Source organism: Hemicordylus capensis, chromosome 1 (assembly GCF_027244095.1).
Source record: "Hemicordylus capensis ecotype Gifberg chromosome 1, rHemCap1.1.pri, whole genome shotgun sequence".
NCBI classification, from domain to species: Eukaryota; Metazoa; Chordata; class Lepidosauria; order Squamata; family Cordylidae; genus Hemicordylus; species Hemicordylus capensis.
Window position 1 is genome coordinate 24,994,628 of NC_069657.1, and position 19,758 is coordinate 25,014,385.

Genomic DNA, 19,758 nt, shown 5'->3' on the forward strand with positions numbered 1-19,758 from the left:
GAATGCGCTCTCTGCTGAGATACGATCCTCCCCATCTCTGGCAATTTTCAAAAAACACCTGAAAACCCTTCTTTTCGCCCAAGCTTTCTCAGCTCCCTAAAAAATTGGGGGGGTTTAATCTCTGGTTTATTTTGAAATTGTCAAATTGTTTTTATGTTTTTTGTATATGTTTTAACTGTTGTTATGCTATTGTTAACCGCCCAGAGACGAAAGTTTCGGGCGGTGCACAAATCTGATAAAATAAATAAAATAAATAAATAATAACGAACATTAGATTGATCTAATCTAATTGATCACAGCCTGATATGTTTAACAATGTGTAATCTAGGCCTAAGAAGGTATGCCCTTCTGTGAAGTCACAGACCACCCTCTTATTTTCAGCATGTGCCAAGTTCAAATAGCAAAGGAATATGGAATAGGATTGCTTGATGAAAGCCCCACAACTGGAGGACTCTCTTTCGTGCAGACTTAAAGGCTGGCACTCATGGGAGGAGAGTTGGTCTTGTGGTAGTGAGCATTAATTGTTGCCTCTGCTAAGCAGGGTCCAACCTGGTTTGCATTTGAATGGGAGACTACATGTGTGAGCAAAGTAAGATATCCCCCCTTAGGGGATGAGGCCGCTCTGAGAAGAGCACCTGCATGCTTGCATACAGCAGGTTCCAAGTTCTCTCCCTGGCAGCATATCCAAGATAGGACAGAGAAATTCCTGCCTGCAACGGGAGAAGCCGCTGCCAGTCTTTATAGACAATACTGAGCTAGATGGACCATTGGTCTGAATCAGTATAATATAGCTTCCTGTGTTCCACTAGATGGCATTAAAAAATCACACAGCTGCCATTCAGAACAGCAAATGCAGGTGGAGCTCCTCCCTCAGAAATACCTTCAAATTACCTTATGTTCTAATGTCACTCAGCATGCTGAGGAATCTCTCCTCAGCATTCCCCTATGCTCAGCATTCCCCTGTGCTTGGCCAGTGGCAACTAGTGCTGTCTAACTGTCAGACCTCCCAGGGGACAAGGTGGGCTCCAGAATGACTGGGTAAGCACAAGAAAAAAGATCAGCCTCAGGAACAGCCAGGGGAGAAGGTTAGCTTGTCACCTGAGCCGCCATCCTGGCTTGCTGCATTCAGCCAATTCCCAATCCTGGAAAACTCCTGGCTCCCATACCCAGAAGCAGCTCCTCATCATCAGCTGCCTTGTCTTTAAATGCCCCAGTGCAGAGTTGACAGGGCTTAAAACCAACTTCCAGCCCCGCCCCCTTCCTGACCTTGCTTCCTGTTTCCTGCCCCACCCAACCTAGAGCTGTCTCCCTGGAGCTGTTTCCTGCCGCTCTCCCTGCCTTGCCCTCTCAACCCCACTGGGATCCAACCAGCCTGGGCCTTTCTCATCCCCACTACCCCCTAAAGGAAACAAAAGCCTCAGAGGAGGGATGCCACGCCCTTCTCCAGCCTCCACAGGGCCACACAGGTCACCAGGTAACATGGCATCCTGCCACTAACTCCATGTACTAATGTGAAGACATAAGGTAAGTTCTTCCACATGTTGAAGGAGGGGAGAGGATAGTTCTATATGCAGTTGCTAATCTTGGCAGCTGCAGAATGTTTTTCTCTCTTAATGTTTAGCTCTGCCCAAAAGCTGCACATTTTCAGAAGCATTAGAAGATCTTTCTACTGGGGCTCATTTTGGGGTTCAACTAGTGGGAGGTTGAGTTTTAGTGTTGGTCATCTTCTACCTAAAGGGCTCAGGGTGGTTAACAGTATATCAAAAACCATAAGGTTTGTTTTTATTTAAAAACAAACCTTATGGTTTTTGATATACTGTTAACCAACCTGAGCCCTTTAGGACAGAGTAGATGTCCCCCAGAGTAGGCTATAAATGTTCAATTAATTAATGAGCGACTTAAGGACTGCAGCATCACCGTGATGGTCAGGCTTACATGAGATGCATTAATGAGAAGCAATGGTTGGGCAGAGAGAGTCTCTAAGAAAATAGACTGATGAGGCAATTAAACGTTTACACATCAGTCCCTGACAATCTTGTTTGGAAGCAAGTCCTATTGATTTCACTAGAACTTACTTCCAAGTTAAATGTGTATAAGGTTTCTCTGGTCAGAGGGCCAGTTCATTACGCCTGCAGCCCTCACCATGCGACGGCCTCCAGCGGCGTGTAGGACTGCTTCTGGGCTGGGAATCAGTGGAGATGCTGATAATATAAACCTGTACCCCATACGGGAGCTGCACATGCCACGGCTGCAACTGGAAGGTAGGGGAATCGCACGACTCTCCCATGTCAGAACCTCCCACCTCACCTACGTGCACCTTCACATACAAAGATATTTACCTGTTTCAATATCTGTGAAATGAAGCATAGAATCAAAGCCCCCACTGAGAACGCCTCTTCCACAGGGGGACCACTGGACAGCTCGAACAGCAGAGGTGTGGCAAAAGTATGTTGTTAAGCAACAGCCTTGATCCACAGCATCCCAAACCTTAAAAGAAAAGATAATACAACATTAAAATATGAATTAAGAGTCACAGTCCCTTAGCAGGGAAGGGAACCATCATGATTTGTGACACACACACACCCCAGAGCCATCTGGCTACTAGTTTGGTGGCTATAGGCCACCTCCAGCCTCAGAGACAAGATGCCTCCGAATACCAATTGCAGGGGAGCAACAGCAGGAAAAAGGGCATGCCCTCACCTCTTGCCTGTGGGCTTCCTGGAGGCATCTGGTGGGCCACTGTGTGAAACAGGATGCTGGACTAGACAGGCCTTGGTCCTGATCCAGCAGGGCTGTTGTTATGGACACTCTAAGTGTACCTCCAGAGAAACATAGGAAGCTGCCTTATATCAAGTCGGACCATTGGTCCATCTAGCTGAGTTTTGTCTACAGTGATTTGTAGCATCTCCCCAAGGTTTCCAGCAAGAGTCTTTTCCACTCCTACCTGGAAATGCCAGGGATTGAACCTGGGATCTTCAGCATGCAAAGCAGAGGCTGTACTTCTGAGCTACAGTGTCATCCTCATCAGAATATCCATAGGAAGCATGCAACATGTACATATTTCCAGGGTTGCTCATTGGAACATAAAATGTCTAATTTAGACACCCCTGCTAACTGGGCAAAGAGGCACCTTTTAACGTGGTGATTCTCTTTATTTAGCAGGGGGAGAGTAACTGGCCCTATCCACCCCCAGCACAGGACCTCCAGTGACTGTTGCTGGTGTGTGTCTTATGTTTCTTTTTAGAATGTGAGCCCTTTGGGGACAGGGAGCCATCTTATTTGTTTGTTATCTCTCTTTGTAAACCGCCCTGAGCCATTTTTGGAGGGGCAGTATAGAAATCAAATTAATAGTAATAATAATAATAATAATAATAATAATAATAATAATAATAAATAATAATAAAATGAAGGAACTGCCCTAAAGTGGGTCACATTAGCTGTCTGTCAGCAGGGAAGGGGAAAGGCCTCCGCTTGCTCTTCATTGTGTATTATGTTCCTCAGAACACCAGAATATCTGGACAAACAAGGTGCTCCATAAAAGGGAGTTTACTCTGTTCAAAGAAAGATTCAGGAGCACTAGTGAAAGAGGCCTTTAATGCCCTGGTGTCCCATAAACCCAGCATAAGTAAGAACAAGGAAATGAGAGAAACCAATTGCATGTACATGCATGCGCGTGTGCACACACACACACACACACACACACACACACACACACACACACCCTCCATATCACATACAATCTTTCTCAAACTGATTTTCAATGAGGATAGAACTACCTGTTTCAAAAAAGTTCCCCCTGTCCCCAGAAAGATTAGATTATTGTATCAAAGGTCACTGAGAATGAATGAATGGAGTTGTATTCCTTCTGTCCCTCTCTACCTGTCCATCTGTCAACCAGGGCAACAAATATGGTCTTTGTCTTGAATCCTATATTGACTCCACCCCCCATACCCCCGGCAGCTAATATGGATTCAAAAAATCCATCACATGCAAGATATTCTAGAGGTGTGCAACCACTGCTTACTCAACTGCCTTGCTAAAATAAGAGGAGGAACAAATATGTATTCAAATATCTGGGGACTTTTTCAGAAATTGACAAATCATCACCAACACCTCCTTGGTACTACAATGCTACAGTTGTTGAAAGGATACTTAACCGGACCTGGGAAAATTTCACTAGCCAAGATGTGCAAGCTGGCCTCAGACCTCCCATCAAAACTGAACATGCGGATACTTTGGACACCTCACCCAGACCCACGCCAAAAACTGGATATAGAAATAAAAGGAGAGTATCCTGCACTTTGAAGGCAAAATGATTTCCCAAGTAGAAAGATATTACAGGCAATAAATGAGTATATGGCAGACATAATTTCCTGAAAATGCTAAAATTGATCATGAAAGATTTCTGTTCCATTTATCATCCCCAGTTCATTTATAACCAGTCTTATCACTTAAACAAACCAACTGTTCTTTACATTTCATCTCTATAAAAATAATGCAGTGTCACTATTTGCACACTATCCTCACCACATGACAACTTTGGGTATAACATTCCAACATCTAGTAATGCAGGCCTTGACAAATTTTCTTTGGCTCTAGGAGTCAGTCCAAACATTTAGGAGGCAGATTGCCTTCTGCTCCATGAGGGGGCATGGACTCAACACTCTCCCCCAGCAATGCTATCCGCTCCATGGAACGGTGGACTCCATACCATGCTTACCCCACCTTGCTTGTTCACTCCTCCTCCTGGTTGTGTTTGTCTGGCTCAGGCAAGCAATGGAGTGATGCAATATGCTCACTCCTCCTTCTGGCCACATCCTTATCCAGCTCAGGTACCCAGGCACCATAGCGAGTTAGCACCTGCAAATTGTTGAGCCCTGCAGTATTGCCTCTTTCCATAGAGTTACATCTTCAAAGACATTTTATTTTCTTTTATTTTCAGCAGTAATAGCTGAGCTGGCATCTACACATCCACTTGCCAGCTCACCAGTGGCGACTAGCCCCAGCACTCTGGCAAGCAGGACACCCAGCACTCCTCCCCAGAGATCTAATTTCCAATGTAAAATATAAGAAATAGCAGGAATCATTTCTGAGCAGTAGGAGAGGGATCTCACTGTTTCTTGCCATCTCCATCTCTCAGTACAAATGACAGCAAACCTGCTTCTCTCCTGAGACCTCTGTCTGTCTGCCAGAAAATAATCTAAAGGCAGAGAGGAGACTGTTTGCAACCCCAAATAATAACTGTCTAATGAGCTAAGCCTATATGTGTGGATCCCTGCAGCTGAATCCCAATTCTTGGGAGTTAATATTTAACAACAATCAAGAAAGAGGGGCTGTTTTTGGAAGGGGGGGTGTATCCTGAACCACTTTTCTAGTCATGTTAGTTTAAACATGCACATTATTTCACTTCATTGGAGACTAGAGTTCAAATGTGAATCCAGCTGTTTGTTGAAAGAACACAAACAAGCCTCCAAGTGGCAAAGCAGGAAGTTGCTATGGGAGGTATATTTTTTATTTTTATTTTATTTTACATTTTATCTCCCGCTCTTCCTCCAAGGAGCCCAGAGTGGTGTATTACATTCTTCTGTTTTTCCTCACAACAACCCTGTGAAGTAGGTTAGGTATTTCTACACTCCCCCCAAGAGAAAAGACATACCTTGCTCATATAAGAAAATAAAACAAAACAATCATTTTAAGAAAGAAGGTGAAAATGAGAGCAGTCTGAATTTCCACAATATTTTAACAGATATTGGGAACTATGTAATTACGCTTTTGGTTTCATGATAATCAAGATTCTTCATTCATCATACACTATCATTCTTCTATACCCAGTTTTCATCATATTCCGATAACAAATTTATCTATAAAATGTATCAGAAAAGTAATATCCAGCTAACGTGCTAATGGCTCTTTATGGAACATTATGTTGATTTACTTTTTGTATTACAGCATAATGCTAATATCCCATGGCAATAAAAGTGCTGGAATAACAGCAGATTACTATCTTCTTCTAGGCTTTATCACTTTCAGCTGTTTAGCTTTCAAGCTGCATACCACAATTAGTTTTTTCAGAGCACCTTAATCTTATTACCAGAGTTAGTGCTGCCAAGAAATTAGTGTTCCAATGGCGTGAACAAACTTAATGTGCGACCTGGACAATCAAGCACATCAACCAACTGCAGTTTTGGGGATCCTGGTGCCTGGGGGGGCATGGAGAACAACAGAAATTAGTGTTGGTCGCATCTCTGAATGTGAAGGTCATGGCTAATGTTTGACCAAGCATGCACTTCCCTGGGGAAGGTCAGGACCACTGGCATTGAGCAAGGGACAGTGTGGTGTAGTGGCTAGAGTGCTGGACGAGGACTGGGGAGACCCGAGTTCAAATCCCCATTCAGCCATGAAACTAGCTGGGTGACTCTGCTCTCTCAGCCTAACCTACTTCACAGGGTTGTTGTGAAAGAGAAACTCAAGTATGTAGTACACCGCTCTGGGATCCTTGGAGGAAGAGCGGGATATAAATGTGAAAATAAAATAAAATAAAATAAATAAGTAAAGGACATATTGCATGAATTGGCTCTTTAGTTAGATTCAGCCTCCATAAATTGGTGTCAACATCATTCGTATTCCCCGCAATGTAACCAGGATACAATTAAGATCCAAAGTCATTCTTTGACATGGCAACTGATGGCCCTTTGTTTAATGTAATCTATTCCTGTGCCCTCAAAAGGATCAAGGCGATCAGTTACTGTTAATGACAGAAAATATATTTAATGGCAAGTCTCACTGTCATTATGGTTTACTTTGTTCTGTTCGCAAAGAAGTGTTAAAAATGCTCTTGGAAACAACTCTTCAGAAAGGCTTGATGATCCTGTCATATTTTACTAGACTAATGGAGAGTAAATCACATCCAGGTGGAATCTGGAAGAAGGAGTCTTGAGAAAGCTGCTGATTGAGTCAAGCTGAAAAGACAGCTTGTAAATTACTTAGAAGTCTTTCTACAGCATGCTTAAGATTAATGACGAAAAAGCCATTTCCACAACAAAAGTGTGTGAGAGAGTGCTGTACTGGGTGCTCTTCCCCATTCTTTGGAAGGAGACAAGTTGGTATCCTGTGAGATGTCACCCACTAATGTCTGATCATCAAAGGCAGCCACAAAGTTTTCCACCACTCAGCCCTTGGGAAATCAACCCCAAAACAAGAACCGGTGCCGAATGTCATTTGTCATGCCATGTTCACCTGCAGAATACTGAGAGTGAATGAGATGCTCTGTATGGAACACGAATATGATGAATATTTATATACCACTTTTCAACCAAAGTTCCCAAAGCAGTTCACATAGATATAAATAAATAAAATGATTCACTGTCTCCAAAAAATTCACAATCTAAAAAAGTAACATGATAGACTCCAGCAACAGCCACTAGAGGGATGCTGTGCTGGTGATGGATAGGGCCAGTTGCTCTCCCCCTGCTAAATAAAGAGAATCACCACTTTTAAAAGGTGCCTCTTTGCTCAGTCAGCAGTGGACAAATAATGGAGTTAGTATGCAGCAAATGAATCTCTCAGTCCATGCTAATTCTCCTCCCTAAAAAAGAGGGAGTAGGATCAGAATCCTCTGGGTAGGATTGTCAACTCTGACTGAAGCTATTCCTGCAGATTACACAGACACAGACACAGACACACACATACACACCAATGTTTTCTATGTTTCCAATATTTTTCATAATATCTAGCCATTTAAAATTTCCAGGAATGCTTCTCAATATTTCCTGGAAATTAATGTTGATTACTGGAGACTCTAGACCAATCCTAGAGGGTTGGCAACTGAACTGGCCAGCACAAGGAGCAGCAATTCCCATCCTGACCTGAGGCTCTCTCCTCACTAGAGCTTTTTTCGTGACAGTATGCACCACTACACAGTACCAGCATCTGACCCTACCCCCTAAACTCCAAAATCACCCGAGATCACGCTTGGGAACTCACTCTCTGCCAGGGATCACGACGGAGGAGAGGGCTTTGCTTTCGTTCCCTGCAGGAATGAGGGCAAAGCCCTCCTCATCACTGCGATTGTGGCCAAGCTCCAGAAGCACCTGCTGCGGCACACGGGAACTCACTCCCCTCTGTGGATCATGGCGATGGGAAGGGTTTTGCTTTCCTTCTTGCAGGAACAAAGGCAAAGCCCTCCCAACTACTGTGATCCCTGGCAAGGAGAGAGTTTCTGAGCACCACACCCCCCATGTGTGGCCATGAAAGCACGCAAGGGGGCATGGCCACACACACATGCAGTGAGTGTGGCCATACTGGCACCTGAAATTACCAAAAAAAGCAATGCTCCTCACTAGAGGTGTGCATGGAACAGGCGCCTGCTGGTTCGAAGGTGGGGCGGGGAGTATCTTTAAGGACAGGAAGGGTGCTCTTACCTCTCTTGCCGCATTTCCCCCACCGGCGCTGCCTTTTAAAATGGTCCAGCGTGGCGGCAGCATACGTCCTTGACACCCCAATGCCTCCTCAGATTGGAAGTGGCCGGAAGTGCCTGGTGCATGTGCACACATCGCGCACACGACCTATGCTTGTGCACTGGACACTTCTGGCCCAAAGAGGCACCAGGGCGGTAAGGAGGAATGCTGCCACCCTGCCAGACCATTTTAAAAGGCAGCACCAGTGGGCAAAATGCGGCAGGAGGGATAAGATCACCCTCCCCCATCTTTAAAGATATCCCCCCACCTTCAAACAACCAGATGTTTGAACTGGTTCAGAGGCCCGTAAAAGAGCCTCCAAACCGGTTCATGCAAATCCCTACTCCTCACACCCACCCTGTCCTCAAGCTCAACTCCTTTGCTCCTCTCTTACTAGCAGCAAGTTAATATGAAGGTAACTGTATACTCTCTGATGATGTGCCTGGGCCTCTGGGGTTGGGGGTCCTGACACCCATGACTTCCAGAATTTGCCAACCGGACAACATAATGGTGCCTTGCATCAAGCATTTACTTGTTCCCATTTCCCAGCTACAGGATCCTGAAGAAAATTCACTACTCTAACATTTTCTACACAAATGCAATCCGAACAGGGCTCAACAGCGTATACACCACTATGTACTCAGAGAGTATTTTGCAACAGGTTAGCCACAGCGATTACCGGGCAACAAAATACAAGCTCTCTTTTCCCAGCATTAATAGTAATCAATATTGTATGCAATTGTCAAAGAGATTACATGAAGGCGAGCCCCGAAGAAACCAATTATAACAATAAAGGTATGTAGCAAAAATGTAGCAGGAGGGTAATCTACCGATAGGCAGTGATGCCAAGAGGCAAACATGGTACTCAGAGGGCAGAGGAGTCTAAGCAAGATTCGCATTTACCAAGTAAATATACCAGAGGTTCCTGTGGAAAACAGGGCTCAGATAATGAAAGTAATTACTGGCACAGGCAGCAACTTTGCACACAGTTACTCAAGTTCCATTTAAATCAGTTCGCTTAACACATGCATATGCAGAATCTCAACCAAAGATGACACTCTGAAAGGGGTATGTGTCCAATGCATAATCTTTCCTATGGAATCAATACACAGAACCCTATCACAGACCCATAGATTTGGAGGGGATCAGAGCTCATGCAGTCCAGCTCCCCAGTAGACGACTATCTGCTGTCCTAGCAGCTCCCCACTGATCAGCCTAGTCAATCCATACGGCACAGTTCCACAGGCAGCGAGCAGGTGCACCACAAGTAGGATGCCCATCAAAAAGCACTGAATGTCTTAACTCCATTTGAATCAAATGGGGAACAAACAACTCAGAAGAGGGGCAACTCTTCTGAGAGAGCCAATATATATGCAGCACTGACTCCCTACAAATCACTGTTTGCAAATAAAAAGCCAGCTTTGGGAGCATGCACCCCTTTCCCTTCCCTCTCCCAAGCAATTTCTTCTTTCCTTCCCTCTCCACGGTTCTGCGTTAGATGTGTGAGCAGACACAATTAATGGTTAGTGGTTATGAGGGATTGTGCCCATGGTTTCAATCTCTAGTTTATGTGCACATGATGGTTTTCAGGAAGGCAGCATAATGTCTGCACCACCCTAAGGTTTAGACTGATGATGCACAAGGGACCTTGAAAGGAAAGCAAAAGGAAAAAATGGGAAGAAAACAAATTGCTAGGTCACCTAAAGAACAATAATTGGTAAGAAAAATCTCAGCATGGAGTCTGAATTCAGTCGCTCCATGCATCATCTATAAGCCAATAAAGGCATTCAAGCACAAGAGAAGCACTGTCTACTTCAACCATAAGAATGAGGATGCATGAGAAAGCCTTTCAGAATGTGGAGACTATCCCTGAAGATGGATTATTTTTAATGCATCTGTTGAATATGGGTTCCTTACCATATTTTACTAGAACTAAGTGGCTAACTAGGTGGCTCTTAAGGAGCTATAGGTCAGTGGCAGAGCACATGCTTTGCATGCAGAAGGCTTCAAGTTTAATTCCTATCATCTCCAGTTAGAGCAGGGTTTCTCAACGTGTGGGTCCCCAGATGTTATTGGACTTCAACTCCCATAATCCCCAGCCCCAGTGGCCTTTGGTTGGGAATTATGGGACTTGAAGTCCATTTACATCTGGGGACCCACACGTTGAGAATCCCTGAGTTAGAGGGTCAAGATAAGCAGGTGCTCACGAAGACAACTGCCTAAGGCCTTGGCGCACCCCAGCTGGTCTGAGTAGACATTACTGAGCTAAATCAACCAATGGTCTGGCTCCATATAAAGCAGCTTCATATTTAAGTATAATTAGCCCCAATCTGCAACAAAGTGAAATCTACTAGATACAGTTTTTAAATACAATATATAAGCAAAAATGTTAAGTGATCAATAGCTCATGTAAAGCAATTCATCTGGAACAACAACACTAGAAATCTAGAGTAACTACTAGCGATCAATATAGTTCTATGAACAAATAGAATGTTATTGGGTTAGCCACAGGCCATTTCAATGAAATAACACAAATCAATAAAACAAGGCTCCAAAGTAGCAAAGTCAATCCAATGCCAAAAGTGTCAATATCAAAATACCAACGTCAATATATTAATATAACATCAGGTTGGTTACCTGTAACTGGGGTTCATCTGGTGGTCATCTGTCCATTCTGATTGGGCTTCATGCTCCTGTGAAGGCAGGACCAAGAACTCTTCCAAGTTCTCTCATCCCTTTTAGACGCTGCCCTCTTCTGCCTAGTACCACATGTCTCACCTTAATCTCCTCCGTTTAGGAGTTCCTCTGGTGGTCATCTGTCCATTCACACACCCACCACAGCCAATTATTTTGCAGCAGGGAGGCTGGGTGTGTGTGTGAATGAACAAATGACCACCAGAAGAACCCTAGCTACAGGTAAGCAACCTGCCATAATGATGATCTAGCTTACAATGCACCCAACAGGACAAAGAAGACAGACAAGTTGCATACCTTTTACTAGGGTGCATTGCAAGCTAGATCATCATCGGAGGTGAATCTAGAGCAGGCCTGCTCAGCTTAGGCCCCATAGTTATTTTTTGACTACAACTCCCATAATCCCCAGCCACAGTGGGCAATAGCCTTGGATTATGGGAGTTGTAGGCCAACATCTGCAAGAGGCCCGGAGTTAAGTAGGCCTGGTCTAGAGCATGTGTGGGAAGGGGGGTTTTTAAAAAGGAAAACTCGGCAAAAGGTAGCAGAATCATCCGAAAATTGATTGGAGTACTGCACACCCGAAGACTGCATTCCTTCTTGCTCAGACATCCAGGGCATAGTGATGAATAGGTGAAGCAGAAGGACGCATTCTGAGCAGGCTACGATGAGCCAATTGTCTAAACAGGGGAAAATCTGAATTCCTCTTTCTTGCAGGTGAGCAACCACCACAGCCATGCATTTTTGTCAATTCTTGTTGCCGTAGAGAAACCAGAGCCCAAAACTGGAAATTGTGGGAGCCTATCCGAAAATGGAGGAATTTCCTGTGTTGTGGGTGTATCGAGATATGATAATATGCATCTTCAAGATCTAGAGAGGCAAGCCACATGTCCCCAGACAGGAGTGTGATGATGTCTGAGACAATTAGCATACAGAAGAGATTGTAAGGAAGAAAAGGGTTTAAAATCTCCAAAATCCGTAATTTTGTGGAGACTTCCGCCCTTTTTAGGGATGGTGAAATAGGGTGAGTAGAAACCATCATTCAGGTTGTCCAATACCACCTATTGCTCCTTTTTGAAGCAAAATTGTTATCTTATCCCACAGGGTTGGATTCAGGGGTGCAAGTTTGGGAACGGAGTTCAGCAGGCGTTTGCAAAATTCTAAGGCATAGCCAACGTAGACCCAATTATCCATAGTGATTTTCTCCCACATGTCCAGAGTCTCAGTAGTGTCCCAAAAATCCAGAAGTCATGCATGCTTGTGGTAGGGGGCAGCCTTGCACTTAGGTTGGGCTGGTTTGGTAGAAAAGAACAGCCATTTCTTGTAGTGTGTGGTCCTCTGCTGATGAAAGGAATGGTCAGATTGGTGCTGTGAGGACGATCTTATGATATGAGGAGAGTTTAATAACAATTGAAGAGGGAATTTTTACTGGCTTTTTAAAAACACACACATACACACACTGCCCTTGACCAAGTTATCCTTTTATTCATGAATAATATATGGGCTAAAATAGCAATTTAAAATACATGCCCAGCATGCTGAGAATTAATCAGTAAACAGGTTGATGTGCAAACATTTGCCACATGTCCATCATTTTAAAATAATATCTTTCAAATGTCTATGGCACACTTCAGTAACAAAATGGCAGCAATCTTCATTGCTCAGCCATTCCATACCATGATCCTCAACACAAAAGTGTGTAAGAAGTAGGTTTTAAACATGTGCTGAGCTTTATTCATGCAGAGAAGAACATTAAGTAGGTCAAATCAGTTAAGAGCAAAGCACATAAAGAAAACTATGGTGTGATAATGCAATGATAACACTGGGAGACAAAGGAGTTAGTGGGATATTTCAGTGATCAAAAATGGATATACTAAAATGTAAGTGAATAAGGAAACTCCTGCAGAGTGGCTTGAAGGACTGTTGAAGCTCGTTCTTGAAGTGGGTAGGGGTGTCCTGTATAACTAGAGCCTTGAAATAAAGACTTCCGAACAAGCTGAATATAGTAAAGCAACTTCTTTATAAAGCATTAACCCCAAAATAGTTTGACTAGTAATACTCGGAGTAGTTCCAGACCAGCAAGCTATTCATCACATTGCCAATTATCCCTAAAACCTGAAAATGCAACATGGTAAACATTCAACAAGATTTGGCAACAAGTTATTCAAATTTGGCAAAAAATTGCATCAAAACCCCAGTTTATATTGCTGCGAAATTTATGTCTCAGAGAGTTCTACTAGAGAACTTGGAATGTTGGGTTGCTCTAGCAACAGAGCATTAGGCCAGTGCAATATTCTGTCTATTAATAAATTGTCCTATTCTGCCTCTAACTAGGATTCTTACACATCTCAATGCCTGTTGTAGATATAATGGATGAACTGTTATGGGGTCCAGATTTGGGACTGTCTGTGTACCCCCTGGAGCACACCTACAAGAGGCTCTGGGCATGGCTTGACCTGAGTCAGAGTGCAATAGAGTCCGGGAAAGGAACAGTGTCCTGCGCTACAGCTAAAGCGGAGGTGCACCTAGGCAATTTTGGAGCCTGGACCTAAAGGCCTTTGGAGCCCCCGCCCCGCCCCAACTGCAAATTAAGCATCATCATACTCCACCAGGCAACCACACCACCCGGGACAGACTAATGAAGATTTGGGGGGCCCCAGGGGCTCTGGAGGCCCTGGACCTCGGCCCCAAAATCCAGAGGTAAGAGCGCCTCTGAGCTAAAGAGTAACTTAGGAGTCAGGTTCAGAAGGAAGCATGGCTCTCTCATCCTCTCTCTATGGGAGTCTAGCAGAGGCTCCTTACACTCCCAAATGGATTTCCCACATAGCCACTCTAAGGCATTTCCAAGATACCCAGACCAAGTCTCCATAGCCCTTCTTTTTCCCTACACATTTTTCTTATTTCTCATTTAGGTGTTAAATCAGTGAATCATTCTCTGAATCCTTCTAAGGTCAAAGGAGGCCACAGAATACCTTTCCCAAAGCAGTATTTCATTATTAAGGTAACCCTATCTCTTTCTCTAGCTCCTTTTTTAATCCTATTTTTCCATTGTTTTGCAGATTTAGTGTCTTTACCCTATAAATTGTCTCTCAAACATGCAGTCCTTGGGGTCCATTCCAAAGACTGCCTAACTCTCTATTCCATCATCACACCCTGTTTTTTCTTCACTGAGAACCCAGCTTCCCTCTATTCACACCGAACAGGTAATTAGAGGGAGCGCCCCTTCCCTTCCTCCCGCTCCTGGGGTTTTTCTGTTTTTCATCCCCAATCCTGAGTATGTGTGTATGTTAACTTGGCAAAGAGGCACCTTTTAATGTGGTGATTCTCTTTATTTAGCAGGGGGAGACGCTAAATATCCACCCCAGCACAGTACCTCCAGTGACTGTTGCTGGTATCTATCTGATGTTTCTTTTTCGATTGTGAGCCCTTTGGGGACAGGGAGCCATCCTATTTATTTATTATTTCTCTGTGTAAACCGCCCTGAGCCATTTTTGGAAGGGTGTTATAGAAATTGAATAAATAATAATAAAAATAATAATGTTTGTGTGTGTTAGTGAATGCAAGAAGGCAAGGTTCCAACCAGCTCGGCTAGAAGGGTTTTAGATCTATTTTTCACCAGGAAAGGTGGGAAAGGGATATGTCCCCTTTCCTCATGGGGAGGGCAGCCAACTCCTCCCCAGAATAAAAACAGAACTCCTGTAGGGGTCTTGACCATCCAAAAGACCACAGCCTCATGAGAACTGTATCCACTTGCCAGAAAACCCCCAGAGAAGAAGTCACTAACATCAGAAGAGTAAGCTAAGAAACTGTTCTAAGAACAGCCTAAGAAACTGTTCAGATGATATTTGTGCCATCTTGTACCTGGTGATCAGGAGTTTTGGGCTCATGTATTCTTTTCCTCACTGTGAGGTCATGGGCTGTATGAACCTTTGAGTTTTGATTTTACACTTGCTGTTTCATTGCAATTTTGGATTTTATTGCTGGATCTTTTGTGGTGGGGGGGCAGGCTGCAATGCTTTTGCTGTTCACTTTTATGAGTTCTGTGGTTTTATTATCGTAATTGTTCTTGTAAACCACCTTAAATGGCTAGGGAAGCAGAGTAGAAATATTTCAGTTTATTTATGTTAAAGCGTGTGCCTTGTTTTTCTCTATAACATCCAAAGTAGACCACAAAAAACCACACATTAAAACAATACATAATCTACTATGGTAAAAACAAAATAAAGACTAAACTGTATATCAAATTCAATTTATACAAACAATATTCCAGCAGCAGACCATGACACAGCGACCACAATCTAAATTTTTAAAAATACAAATAGGCAGCATTCAGAAAACTAAGAAATACGGAAGGCCTTCCTAAAGAGCTATATTTTAAAAATATGCCTAAGGGTATAAAGTGTGGGAACCTGTCTGGCCTCCATAGGGGGGGTGTTTCAAAGAAACAGTGCCAACATTTAAAAGGCCCTGCTTCTAGTGGATATCTGTTGAAACCCAGATGGATTTAGCACCCAGAGTAGAAACTCAGTGTTAACTGCAGCATACAGGAGGGTACATGTAGAAGGCAGCCTTCTGGATAAATAATTTTGACTTCTCTGGGAGACTGCATGTTTATATGAATGCAGAATCCCATTAAAACGGCAATATGAAAACTGACGAGTAGGAAAGGGAGCATGAACCTGCCCACATATTGCTGCGTACATTAGTGGAGGCTTTGCTCCACATTCCGCCACCATCAAAAGCCTGTCTGGTGGGAACATGTAACATGGCCTACCCAGTAGTGATGCCGAGACTGTGAAACACCCATCTCTGTGAGGCCTGACTGACCCTCCTCTTTGTTGGCTGTCAGGACACAGGGGAAAGCTCTCTGGTTTCATCTGGCTTTGAACTGATAGATCAGCATTATTATTTGTATTTATTGTTTTACCTTTTGCTGAAAATAACTTAAATGGGACCAAAAGTTGGGATCAATTTTGTAAATAAATAGATAGATAGATAGATAGATAGATAGATAGATAGATAGATAGACAGATAGCATCCCTGAGAAGAATCCCACCTGAAAAAAATCCTTTTTAAAATGCAATATTGATACCATAAATATCAAGCCGTTACGCAGCATCTTAAACCAGGCGAAAGGTGTGGGCCTTTTCCAGTTGCTGACCATCAACAAATCAATACTTTGGAATGCCTCATCTATCCTGGTCTTCAAAAGATGTTATCCTGTCATGGAGAAAGGCACTATCACAACACTCCACCAAAGGGAATTATATGTGAATTAAAACTCCAACTAAATCACCATAGTTTGTTCTCTTCTGAAGCTGAAAATTCAGCTGAAAAGATTCAAGGACATAAAGAAAAGACAGTTCTGGCTACTATTACCCATGCCTGAGTCACGTCATGTTAAGATTAACATGCTCTACATGTGGCTCTCTTGAAGAGCATTTGGAAACCAACTAATGCAAAATGCAGCTGTCAGAGTATTGGCCTCTTATGTATGATCGGGAACCTGTCATTTTCCAGGGTACTGGATCATGCATCTAGGAATGCATGTTTAAAGGCTCCCATATGCATGACCGAGTACACTGGGAAATAGATGTCCCAGAAAGCCCATAAGATCTGTGCAGATGTGACCCTTGGATGCTTGAAGGTCAAGAGCGGCTAGAAGTTCTAACCTTGAGGAGCCCCTTCCATGGACTCATGTGTCTCCAATGGGATGCCTGGCTGTTCTTTCAGTTCCATAATTTATCCAGTTTGGGCCAAAGCTGTGTTAACTTTGTTAGCGCTTTGCTAACTTTGTTCCCCTGCTAACTAAGAAAAGAGAAACCTCTGAGGTGGTGATATTCTTTATTGAACAGGTGGAGAGCAACTGGCCCTATCCATCCCCAGCACAGCATCCCTCCAGTGGCTGTTGCTGGTATCTAGCTTATGTTTATTTTTTAGATTGAGAGCCCTTTGGAGACAGGGAGCCATTTTTATTTCTCTTTGAAAACTGCTTTGGGAAGTTTTGTTGAAAAGCGGTATATAAATATTTGTAGTAGTAGAAGCACTTTCACAAGATGAAACAACAACAAAAAGTATAAAAACCTCAATGGCTAGAAATACAAACTAAGTTGATGCCACCAGCCCAGGATGGGAAACATCATGATACCAATGGTTAAAAAAAAAAAAAAGCTGTATAGCGGAATGTTAAGGAGCACAGCTTCAAACACACTGCCAACAATACCAAGGCTTTCAGCCATAAAGGAATCATTATGTTTTACAGTCTGTCAAAATGAGTCATCTCATATTTCAAAAGAAAAGAACAGCTTTCCCTTAGACAAAAGCATCACAATATGAATATGTTCTATGAAGACTTACAACATATTTTTGATTATTATTCCAGCCCAAGAAGGCCAAAAGCTCTTAGCCTAATGCTTTTCTGGCATTGTTAACTCTGCTTTCTTGTCAGCACCTTGCTATAAAAGCAGCAGAAATATCCCTCTTAAATATTTATGTTATATGCTTTTGATCACCATAGTGTCCATGTCCTGAAATACTTAATGGCATGTGATCCTTTCATCAAGATTATCTAACAGCTTTATCCCTGAAATATATTGCAGTTTGTATCAGAAAGAACAGTGTTAAGATAATGCAGTAATTTAGACTGATGCTCTCTCATTGACTTGTGCACAACATTGGATTCAACTACCCGAGAGCACTCTGGTGAATCTTATTCTTAAACTGCACACCTCTCTGGACCACGTGACTTTATATTTGAGTTCTGATGCTGACTGGTATAGATAAGGAGGGCTGGTTCAGACATCACAAAGAAACTCAGTCACAGCCAGGCTCTGCACGACATCCCTGAGTCTTGGGAACTCATGCACCCCCTCCCATTCCCACACAAGCATCCATTTCCTTTCTAGGCTAAAATAAATCGAGATCGATCGTTTTGTCCAAACTCACCAGCAGTGTTCTCTATAGTTTTTTTTTCATCTGTGTGTGGAATGAGATTTGTTCTGGGTGGGAGTATCAAGGCAGTGTGTGCACACATGCATTCAGAATGGGGCCTTCCCGATTCAACCTGAGCGGGATCTAAAATTAAGCGAGCGGATATCAAAAAACTTGTGAGGGCAGGAATCATTATTATCATTATTATCATTATTATTATTACATTTATATCCCACTCTTCCTCCAAGGAGCCCTGAGCGGTGTACTGCATACTTGAGTTTCTCTTTCACAACAACCCTGTGAAGTAGGTTGGGCTGAGAGAGAAGTGCCTGGCCCAGGGTCACCCAGCTAGTATCATGGCTGAATGGGGATTTGAACTCGGGTCTCCCCAGTCCTAGTCCAGCACTCTAAGGCATGTGCACACGCCTTAGATGGAACACTGGTCACCAGTACTAGCTTATTCTAACCTATTTGATTCAAATAACCTGCATTCTATACCCAAAGTCTGAACTGAGAGTGAGAGAGAAAGAGAAAACAAGCAAATAAGATGGCTGCATGAATACGGGTGGACCTCATTATACGCAGACTCCATATCAGCAGTTTTGTGTATCCACAATTGGATCTTAGAGACCCAGTTTCATTATCTGCGGGTAGAAAAATAGGCGAAAGTTGACAATCCGCAGTTTTGAGTAGCTGAAAATGACTTGGAAATTACTTCCAATGTCATTTTCTGGCCGCTATTTCCCAGTACAGCCATTTTGTGGCTCATTTTTTAAAATGTTTTTTGGCAAATATTCAACCATTTTCAGGATTTGGGAGGCATTGCTTGAGAATAAGGTACTGTCCTTTTCTTCTCTTACTCTTATTTCTGTCCCCCACCCTTGCTTTTTTGCCCTTTTTTGCATATTTGGCAGCTTTAAAAAAGTCTTTAAAAACACATTTCTTCACCCAGGCTTTTAATCAATGTTGTTTTAATGGTTTTAATGCTGTTTTAAAATATTATTTTAAAATTTTAAAATTGTTGTAATGTGTGCCCCTCCCCCCCCCGTTTCTGTCTTAACGAATGTTTTACTTTGTTTTTATTCTGTTGTAAAACACCCAGAGACGTAAGTTTTGGGCGGTATAAAAATGTTATAATAATAATAATAATAGATAATAATAATTGTGCATATTCATATTTTTTGCCTATAGGCAAGAATGGAACCCTTGTGAATAATGAGGGCCAGCTTACTGAATAAGGTGATTGTAGTAGATATACAAGTTAAAACATGTTTTTTGAGTCAGGGGAATGAGTGCACACGTGTGTGTGTGTGTGTGTGTGTGTGTGTGTAGTGTGTGTGATATTATTTGCATAGGGATGAGAGGAAGATTACGGCGAGAATGTTTTGTTTTTCACCATGTCCATACAGTTCTTTAGCAAAGACATGAGTGAGGTGAGAGAAGGCAGCAGTGGCCCATCTTTACTTCTTGTTCCAAGGTCCACTTCAACCTTGCTACACCTTTGGCAGCAATAAAGATTTATTCCAATAGAAATTGCTAAGTAACTGTCACAGGATCAAAGTTGGTTTCCAAATCTGAAAATAGAGCTGAATGGTGCTCTCAAAGGGAAGGCGTTCATTCATATAAAATCATTCATATGCAGAAAAAAGATACACATCTTCAAGCCAAAAGAAGAATTTTC

General features: G+C 42.9%; 1 protein-coding gene across 5 annotated transcripts in view; it reads right to left on the reverse strand.

Moving 5' to 3' along the window:
- The window catches only part of WDR25 (WD repeat domain 25), a 190,724-nt gene that overhangs the window by 86,856 nt on the left and 84,110 nt on the right, over positions 1-19,758 (reverse strand). For 4 of the 5 annotated variants that reach the window (XM_053275173.1, XM_053275145.1, XM_053275164.1 and 1 more), the window contains exon 3: positions 2,340-2,487. The exons of the other annotated variant lie outside the window; for it this stretch is intronic. In XM_053275173.1, the coding sequence (XP_053131148.1) occupies positions 2,340-2,487 (148 nt within the window). The remainder of the gene's footprint in view (positions 1-2,339; positions 2,488-19,758) is intronic. 5 annotated transcript variants of the gene reach the window in all.